The 9,782-nt window shown below is 38.4% G+C and overlaps 2 protein-coding genes across 2 annotated transcripts in view; one reads left to right on the top strand and one right to left on the bottom strand.

Annotated features, from left to right (window-relative positions):
• Nucleotides 1-38: 38 nt before the first annotated feature.
• On the top strand, nucleotides 39-7,542 carry Slirp (SRA stem-loop interacting RNA binding protein). The gene is made up of 4 exons (XM_026401574.2): nucleotides 39-165; nucleotides 3,465-3,523; nucleotides 6,786-6,893; nucleotides 7,440-7,542. Exons 1-4 carry the CDS (start codon nucleotides 69-71, stop codon nucleotides 7,509-7,511), a joined length of 336 nt encoding a protein of 111 aa, XP_026257359.1. The 5' UTR covers nucleotides 39-68; the 3' UTR covers nucleotides 7,512-7,542.
• Nucleotides 7,543-7,838: 296 nt separating this feature from the next.
• Snw1 (SNW domain containing 1) overlaps nucleotides 7,839-9,782 on the bottom strand; it is a 36,516-nt gene continuing 34,572 nt past the window's right edge. The window contains exons 13-14 of the mRNA XM_026401567.2: nucleotides 8,290-8,453; nucleotides 7,839-8,208 (exon numbers count right to left, since the gene is read on the bottom strand). Coding sequence (XP_026257352.2) covers nucleotides 8,010-8,208; nucleotides 8,290-8,453 — 363 coding nt within the window. The 3' untranslated portion in view covers nucleotides 7,839-8,009. The remainder of the gene's footprint in view (nucleotides 8,209-8,289; nucleotides 8,454-9,782) is intronic.

The raw sequence follows: 9,782 nt of genomic DNA, 5'->3' as shown, positions 1-9,782 counted from the left end.
CCTGCTTGGGCTCCGACAGGTTCTTCCGGGGTCACGACACCAGCTCACGAAGGTTCTTCAGTCTGAAGATGGCAGCCTCGGCGGCGAGAGGTGCAGTGGCCCTGCGTTCGAGTGTTGGTCGTACGGTTGCTTTTGTCAGAAAAATTCCTTGGACCGCGGCGTCGAGTGAGTGATGGAGATGTGGATGAGGCTGAATTTTAAGGTCCAAGCGATCCCCAAAACCTCTGCATTGTGCAGAGCACTGAAGTCAGCGTGGTGGTAGCATTAGAAGGCCAAGTTTGCTTCCAGGCAAACCAGTGCACAGAAGTGTTCTTCACAATTAAAAGGTTAGGGAATGCCCCCTGAAATTTTAGGGCACGAATTTATGATCTCCTGTAATTTGGAGTGATTTGGTGGAAACGTTTATTACTTGGTCACTTTTTGAAATTTATGATTTAGAAGGGACTGTTTTGACTGGCAAGATAACAGGCAGTTACATTTAATTCAGGCTACGAGATAACAGGCAGTTACATTTAATTCAGAAATGAAAACCTGAGCGAGGAAAGAGGTAAAAGGGAAGGGATCAGATCTACTTAGGTCTTCAGAAAACAAAATCAGTGGAATTTCGTGATGTCTTGCGAGCCGGGTGGTGGTGTTATGTAATGAGGGAAAGAGCAGTTATGTAGTTGGATTTTAGAAGGAGGAGGCTGAGAGGAGATGGAGAGTAAAGTTGGAAAGTTGAGATTTTAGAAGCTTGTGGGGTCGCTTTCAGGGTACTGGACAGAGGTTGTACATTATGATTGAGAAGCGGACTCTGAAGCCAGACTTGCAACTCAGCCATTTAGTAGTTAAGAAAACCTGAATAACTGAAGATAATTATGGGAAAGAGGCTCACAGCTCTTTAATTTAGTTTAATCATCTAAAAAATGGCATCAATAATACCTGGTAGCATTGTGAAGAGAATTAAATGAGCTTATATATATACATTTCTTAGATTTGTTAAAGTACTCAACAAATGATATTTTCATGATTACTAAATTTGAAGCTCATGAGAGAGGCCTATTCTGGAGATAAAGGGTTGGAGAAATTCTGAACTCTTGTCAGTTGCAGTATTAAGGTTTTTATGTTTACTAAAACTTAAAAATTCACTATCAACTTTGATAGATGTTCTCATGTATAGACCAGTCTCCTTAAATAAAAGGATGGAACAGGGTTAATTTTCTTAAGTGTCCTCCCCATCCCCCACTGGGGATTGAATCCAGGGGTACTACCACTCAGCAACCCCTCAACCCCTTTTTATTTTGAGACAGGGTCTCCCTTAATTGCCAGGCTGGCCTGGAACTTAATAACTTCCTACCTCAGCCTCCTGAGTATCTGGGATTACAGATATGCACCATTGGACCTGGCTATTTTTCTTAGTTTTGGTGGCTCAGAGGAGAGTTTGGTTTGTGCCCCGTCTTTCAGTATGTGCATGGTAAAGACCAAACCAAATAAAGTTTCTTTTATGCTTTCTGAAAAAGGCTGAAGGTTTTCACCAGCATCTAGTAGTTGCAAGTTTCTATACCAAAATGGCTAGTCTAAAACTTTTTGTGGGGTAGGTATTGAGGAATACAGGGGCACTTAACCACTGAGACACATCCCTAGCTTTTTTTTTCATATTTTATTTAGAGACTGGGTCTCACTGATTGCTTAGGGCCTATTAAATTGCTGAGGCTAGCTTTGAACTCTTGATCCTCCTGCCTCAGCTTCCTGAGCCGCTGGGATTACCGCTGGGATTACTGTCGAGCACTACTGCACTTCGCCTGGCTAGAACTTTTAAAGCTCCATAATCACAACTTTGAAATACTTTTTCTCAGTTCACTTGCTAACTCAGCCAATATTTAACATTTATCTGTTAGGTTAAAGGCATTGTTTTTGATACTTATAGCTGTTTTCCCTGAATAATTATAAGTGATTAGGTAAAAAGGTTTCCATCCAGAGTTTTTTTTTTTTTTTTTTTTTAAGTTGCTGTGAAGAAATTCCTGAAATAAACAACTCGAAGGAGGGAGGGTTTATTTTTACCTCTTTTTAGGTTTAGGTTTCAGTCCGAGGTTGCTTACCCTGTTTTTTGGGCCTGTTGCAGCATAGTATATCATGCATGTGGGTGGTGTGTGGCAGAGGAGGGCTGTTCACCTCATGGCCAATGGGATGCAGAGAGAGGATCCCTTTAAGGGCACACCCCCAGTGATCTAACTTTTGTACATGAGGCTCCACCTTCTGAAAGTTCCCCCATCTCCCAGTATCCCACAGACTGGGAACCAGGCCTTCAACATGAGGGCTTTGGGGACATTTATGACCCAAACCATAATATTTTGGAAGTGTTTTCTAGAACTTATAATAGATGGTGTAAAACATACATGTTTAACACGGTTTTGCTTTGTTAGCATCATGTTCTGTGATCTGATCTTTCCTGCTGGGTTGACCAACTATTAGGGACCTATAGGAATTTAGCTTTTGTGAATTGTTGAAGGATTATTTGTTTACTTATTGAAGCCCTACTATGTATCTTACACTGCAAACTAGTGGTTTCTACTCTTGTATACGAGTAGTGGTAGGGCTGAGAAGACTTACAAACATAAATATAGGGAGTTGAACCAATCAAATTTAGATGAACTAAAAGATATATAAGTAGATAATATAAAATTCAAACCAGCAAAATACAACTACTGTAGTTCAGAAGAAAAAGTGGTCATGTAGTTTTCCATCTTTAAGGTAGTACATTTTAGGGCTGGGGTTGTGGCTTACTGGTAGAGTGCTTGCCTTGGGTTCAATCCCTAGCACTGCAACAAATTAATACAGTTACATGCTATAAATTTTTGAGGTTCCCCAGGGCTAGTACTTTTCCTGTGTGGCAGTAGGAGCCCCATAAAATAATACTCAGTAGATGTATTTGGCTTGAGTTTGGAAGGATAGTTATAACTTAGGAAGGAGACAGGATTAGAGACATATCAAGGGAAGAGAACAACATGTGCAAAAATGGGAATCCACAGGTTAGGATATAGAGAATTCCGTTTGCTGTGCTAGAGAGAGAACTGTGGGCCAACAGTGGGAAATAAGGCAGGAAAGGTCGATGAGGTCAACAAAACATATTTTCAAGCACCAATTATTTAGCCTAGTATAAACTTTAAGTTATGAAAGACCAATAAATTGGGATTTTGTTTGGAGACCTCTAATATAGCTGGCAACACTCTGGATTGTAATTGATTTTCATCTTCTGTGTGATCTACTCACAGGGATTATAATTCACATACCTAGTATGGTATCTGGTATGATGAAAATACTTAGTATTTGCTGCATATGGAGACTATAGCCAGCCCAGCATGTCCCCAACCCACCTTCAAATCTGGTACATTATGGCAATTTGGTTAGTCCTGTAGCTGCTTGTTGAAATCTTAAGGCTAAGAAATGTATTAAATATTTTTAATATATTTTCTCCTCTTGTACAGGTGAGCTGAGAGAACACTTTTCTCAGTTTGGTCATATACGAAAGTGCACTGTACCTTTTGTGAGTATTATCTTAACTGTTGGGGTCTGGAGGGTGTAGCTCAGAAGTAGAGGCTTGCCTAGCATGTGTGCAGTCCTAGTATTATCCTAATTCTTGCTTTTTTAAAAATGAAAGCATATATTAATAATGAATCCAGGTGCAGTGGCACACACACACCTGTCATCTTAATGACTTGGGATGGTGAGACAGGGGGACTGCAATTTAGCAAGGCCTTGTCAAAATAAAAGGGCTGGGGTTATAGTTCAGTGGTAGAAATCCCTAGTACCAAAAAAAAAAAAAAAGGAAGCTGTTTAGTCTTTACTGATAAAGTTATGGGTATTATTGATTAAACAACAAAACAACAAAACTTTAGGTATTTGTAGTAGTTTTTTATTGTTGCATAACAAACTACCACAAACTTAATGTCTATAAAAAACAGGTGATCTGACAACTGGGCACAGAGGAGCTGATCCTCCCTCTGCTCAGGATTGTGCATGACAATCCTATCCACTGGGGCTTCAGTGTGCTCCATTAGAGTCTCAGGGGAAGACTGACTTTCAAGCTCCCTGAAGTTTTTGGTAAAATTCATCTTTCAACTATAGGATGAAGGTCCCTGTTTTCTTGGGTTTTAGCTGGGAGCTGCTCTCACTTCCTAAGGACTGTCTGTAATTTCTGGTCACCTACTTTGTAGTCTGTTTTACAGCATGGCAGCTTTCTTCTTCAAAGCCAGCAAGGGAGTTTCTCCAATCTGTTAATATAGAAATCTTACATATAACCTAATCACCGGAGTGACAGTGCCTTCACTGTCAGAACAAGGCATGGCAGCCTATCATCCTTACTTTATTCTTTTGTTGAGAAAAAAGTTACAGATCCTGCCTACACTCCAAGAAGGGGGGTTATACGGGAAAAGGGTGCATGGAGATATGGGTTCCATCTTCAGAAATCTGCTCCCTAAACCATTATAATGACTTCAGGAAGTAAAGGATAATATTTTAGAATTTGTAGTGTCTATTTTAAATTTTATTGAATGCCATTTAGTTTTAGTATTTCTAACCCATGAAACAGTACTTTTGTTAATTACATTTCATTTGCTTTCTCATGAGGATCTAAAAATCATTCTGTAAATTTTTTCTGCTTTATCCTAGTCTGTAATTTTCTACAATTACTGGGTTTTTGCGGTGGGGTATGTGTGTGTGTGATTTGAGTTTACACACAGTAACATTTCATGACACTGAAACAGCCATGGTAAAATATCATCCTAAATAAATTTAAATTCTTAACTCTTGGTTTAATGTTATTTAGCTTCCAAAAATCTTGACAGATTTTCTCATATCTAGTGTTAGTTAAAGTGTAGGGAAACTGGCACTCAATTTCATTGAGAAATTTAACTGTTACCTTCAGTTCTGAAGTCTAGTTTGGCAAAATACCAAAATTAAGAATTTGGGGGCTTAGGTTGTAGCTCAGTGGTAGAAGGCTTGCCTAGCATGCGTGAGGCACTGGGTTGGATCCTTAGCACCACATAAAAATAAATAAAGGTATTACAAAAAAAAAAAAAAAAAGAGGGTTTGTATATGCTTTAACAATTCTATTTGTAGGAGTTTATCCTATAAAAATATATGTTCAAAAACGTTCAAAGCAATAATCAACTAAAAAATTTAAATGTTTATCAGTGAGACTGACTAGATAAAGTCATTGATATAATGGAATTTCATAGTTGAAACATGGATTACAGACATGAATGTATAGCTTTCTATGTTTAAAAACTAAATTTTTAAAAGTCATTTACAAACGTTTCTTCTAATAAAAGTGAATAGATTTTTCTTGGTTGCCACTAAAAATGAATTTAGGACCCAGGATGAACAGATCTTATAAAAAGGCTTTGATTCTTGGTAAAACACTAAACAAAATATAACAGGAAAAAATTAATTCAAGTTAAATTTATTGTATGCAAGTTGGAAATCCTGGTTTCTTTTTTAGGAATATATTATCTAAAATTTAAAACACTCACTTTTTTTTTTCTTTAAATGCCTTTACTTGTGGAAATGGGTCAATCCAATGGAGGCATCTATCACAGGTAGGAAAGTAAATGATGAGATGACTGGGAAATCACCAGAAACTTTTCCTGCATTCTTGGTTAATACTCGGAAGAACAGGAGCAATATCTAAGTCTTTTGCCTTTTTTGGTAAAACACTGCTGGGTTTCTGTACTTGCGTCTAAAAGGCTCAGGAAGTCACTCCAGTTAAACTGGGCTAATTGGGCTGCACGAAATAACCACATAAGAGACACAAATACCTTTTTCTTTGGGGTCGCTGTGATGACTCCTCTGACCTTAAGTGTCCACAGGAAGAGAGCGAGCTGCAGGAGCTCACCCCTTTTATTGAGGAAAAGCTATTCAAATGAGGCAAGGTGTCAGGTTTCAGGGGGCTGAGTCTATTTTCATGATGTCCACTGTCAGCAGGTTGACTGACACCTGGGTAGGCCACACCCAAGGGCACAGTAAGAGAAGGGGACACACACAAGGCACTTCCATGGAAGATTCTATCCTAAACAGGGCAAGGGGTTATATTACAAAGGAACAGGTGAGCATAGCTTCACCCATGGGGCTGTAGCAAGACACCCATGCAGGAGACACTGACCCTTGAACCCAAGAAGGGTGGGGAAAGCTCTGCCACATTTCTGTGACTGAGTGTCTCAGCACCCAGCCTGGGAGTGTGACCCAGTCACGTGCAAGGTTGGTCTTCCACAAAACACAACATAACTTTTAGCAAGATTGAGAACCAAATGATCATCTTCCCCAGCCTGTCCTTTAATGGATGGCTAAAGGGACACAGCAGTGTGCCTCCAAGCACAAGACTCTATTTTCCACATCATTCATACTTAGTCTAGCTATGTAAAGGTAATATTTTACTTTCCTGTCTTTTGTTAGGAACATGTGATGAAAGTGTAGTAGTGGTGAATGAGGTTGATTTGTTTCAGAAATGTCAGATGCAGCTAGGTTTTGGGGCTTATTTCTAGTCCCTAGGAAAGAGGGGGTTAGTCTGAGTACTGTAGTAATCAGTTTCCCTTGGCTGTTACTGTGGTCTGCTTCTAGAATAATGCATAAACCTCATTATCCTTATTTCTCCAGTGACAGTTAAAAAAGCAGAATTTTGACACTGGTATATATTCTTCAGGAAGGTAATATATAGTAAAGCAAGTTGACATTTGTCTGTAATCTGGCTTTGACAAATGGAAATTTTAAGTTAATGATTAATCTTTACCTTTGTTATTAAAATTTTTCAGGACAAAGAGACTGGCTTTCACAGAGGTATGGGTTGGATTCATTTTTCATCAGAAGAAGAACTTCAGAATGCAATACAACAGGAAAATCATATTATTGATGGAGTAAAGGTAAATGCTTCTTTATTATGAGCTTTCCATGTATTACTTAATAAGCCAGAAGTGTGGAATGACAGGAATTTTGGGAAATTTAGGTCTGAAAACCTTCTCTATACTTGTTAAGAGTGGTAGTGGTAGAGTGTTCCTTTCTAAAAAGTGTGGAGAAATAGGAGGACCCTTTAATTTTTAGTGCTAGGGATTGAATCCAGAGCCTAACACATGCTAAGCATGTGCTCTACCACTGAGGTATACTTTCAGTGAGAAGATCTTTAATGGTTAGCAAGGTATAAATAATACCAGCAGTGGAAACATGAGTGCACATTCAAATTGAGCAAAACTAGGGCTGAAATCCTGACTCCTCTACTTATTATAAGATATCGAGTCAAATTTATTTACCATTTTAAAGTTCAGGTAGTCTCCCAACAACAAGGTACAAATAACTGCTTGAGTCACTGGTGCTCAGTCCTTAGTAAGGCATTCTTATAAAATGGAACTTGCTAAAGTTTTAATTTTTTTGCACATATTGCCTTTTCTTACAGTGCTAATTTGATTTTTTAGGTCTACATTCAAGCTCAAAGACGAAAAATGTTGCAAGGTGACCAAACATCTGATGAAGAAAAAGATTTCTGATTATTTCCAATTAAATAAATTTAACTGAGAATTTTGTCTAAATGTTTTTATTTCTAACAAATAGTTGTACTAAGCAAGACCTTATTTTCCCCACTCCAAAGTAAAATAGCACAATAGGGGCAAAATTCATTTGGTGGCATAGTCCTAATATGTGAACATCCTCCTCATCATGGTTGGGGTAACCTTATTCATAAGTAGTTCTTATGTAAAACATTACCCCCCACTACTAGTGTCACACAAAATGGTCTTAATTCTGTGTGGGCTGTACGTTCTGCAGGTGCTAAAAGGAGGGAGAAGCACAAACACAACCCACTGTTTTAAAAAAGCTAAATAATTCAAAGTAGAATTTTTAGTCCCCTCATCGCCCGAAGTAAAAAGTAGCACTGGGATCTGATACCCAGGTTTGGTTTTTATCCCGACCATTTACAAAGTGTTCCCCCATGACTTGCATCATTAGGGTTATGTGTAATAGTTCATTCACTTTGAAGAGAGGTATGTCTACTCCTTCCTCCTCTTCTTGCCTTCATGTTCATGTTCCTTGGGGCGGCTGCTATCTGAGGGTCTTTTAGAGCCACCATGCTGTTTGGCTTCTTCCAAAAACTTGTCCAAACCAAAAGGATCTTCTTCAAACTGAACTGGTCCTTCTCGGCCTCTCTGTCTACGGTCTGAACCAGAAAACTCCTTGTCGGGAACAAATCTAGGGAAAAACAGAAGGGACTATGAACCTCCACTTATTTCATGGGTGTAAACACGAAAATTGAATTGTCTGCCTTGGTACCTGTTGGTCTTTATCCTGGCTTCTAGGTCATCACCATACATGTCTTTGTCCAGATTTTTACTGGGTCTATAAATACTCTGGGCCATATCTTTACCACCTCTCCAGGCTTGATCATACACATTGTAAATTTCATCTTCTCCACCTGCGAATCCACTGTCCATACCCTGTGGGAAAATGAATGAAAATATATTTTATTAAAAACAATCTGATTACACTTATGAGTAATAAATGCTCATTTATAGCTCTCATTTCAAAAATCTTAACTTCAAATTAAAAAAAGGTCTTCATTAAAAAAAATCCCAAATACATAAACTTGTTCATATGATGTTTTGGTCCTTCCCTGGAGACAAAGGAATTCAAGTTGTAACTAACAAAGCAGTCATTAAAACTGGGATGCTTGGGGCTGGGGTTGTGGCTCAAGTGGTAGAGTGCTCGCCTAGCACCCATGAGGCACTGGGTTTGATCCTCAGCACTACATAAAGATATTGTATCCACCTAGAACTAAAAAATAAATATAAAAAAAAGGGATGTTTCTTTCTATAAGCAAGTACTCAAAAACTTTAATTTGTATCTACATGGTGGCAAGAAGATGAAAGAATGATAAAATAGGTCTTTGATGCCATTTAGAGTAAAGAATGTTATATCCCTAACCTGAGAATTTCACTTTTATAACACAAGGTCCTCAATTAACATCTGAAATCAACAAGAAAAATATTTTCCTAACAATTTTTAAATGCTTTCAGCCTAAGCTTATAATAGGTGAGTCTTGAAAATACTTAAGTGAAACCTTCAAAACAACCTCCCTTTTCAGGCTGATAAACAGTCATTGTATACAGTGGTTAAGAACAAATCTTTGGGGTCAAGACATTCAATTTTCAATTTTAATCACATCATTTATTAGCTAAATGACTTCACATGGTTTTGTTTTTTGGTGATAGTGGGGATTGAACCCTCGACTTCACACATACGCTAGGTAATTGCTATACCACGGAGCTACATTCCCAGCCCTTTTTATTTGAAGTAGCATCTCCCTAAATTGCCCAGGCTATCCTCAAACTTGCAATCCACTTACTTCAGCCTCGTGAGTAGGTGATTATTGGAAAGCACCACCACCAAGTGTGTGGTTACAAATATAGAAGTGTTAGTTCAACTGGGATGTAGAAGGACAAAGCTAATTATGACTTGGAGGTTTTAGGTAGATCAGAAAACATTTAAGTAAGTTCTTCTAAAATAATTGTAATAATTTGTCAAGTGCTTTTCGTACTGCAGGCATTTTCCTAAGTCTTTTAGTTATATTATCTCAATGCTTAAAACAACAAAAAACCCTGTGAGCCAGGTGTGGTAGCACACACCTGTAGTCCCCACTACTCTGGAAGCTGAGGCATTGCTTGTCATTATATACAAACACCCACGTGTGTGTGTAGGCACTTGTCTGCTGCTTTCTCCCGTAGACTATGGAGTCCTTGAAGGGAAAGGCACATCTATTTTTGATC

The sequence above is a fragment of the Urocitellus parryii genome, chromosome 6, assembly GCF_045843805.1.
Source record: "Urocitellus parryii isolate mUroPar1 chromosome 6, mUroPar1.hap1, whole genome shotgun sequence".
Taxonomy (NCBI): Eukaryota; Metazoa; Chordata; class Mammalia; order Rodentia; family Sciuridae; genus Urocitellus; species Urocitellus parryii.
The sequence above is the reverse complement of the archived record's forward strand: the minus strand, read 5'-3'. Positions and strand labels throughout refer to the sequence as shown.

What these genes read in the sequence shown, in the direction of transcription:
- Slirp (XM_026401574.2), top strand. Translation starts at nt 69, where the DNA reads ATGGCAGCCTCGGCGGCGAGAGGTGCAGTGGCCCTGCGTTCGAGTGTT. An exon ending in TCCTTGGACCGCGGCGTCGA is followed by an intron (nt 166 to 3,464) that starts GTGAGTGATGGA and finishes CCTCTTGTACAG; the next exon opens with GTGAGCTGAGAGAACACTTT. An exon ending in ATATTATTGATGGAGTAAAG is followed by an intron (nt 6,894 to 7,439) that starts GTAAATGCTTCT and finishes TTGATTTTTTAG; the next exon opens with GTCTACATTCAAGCTCAAAG.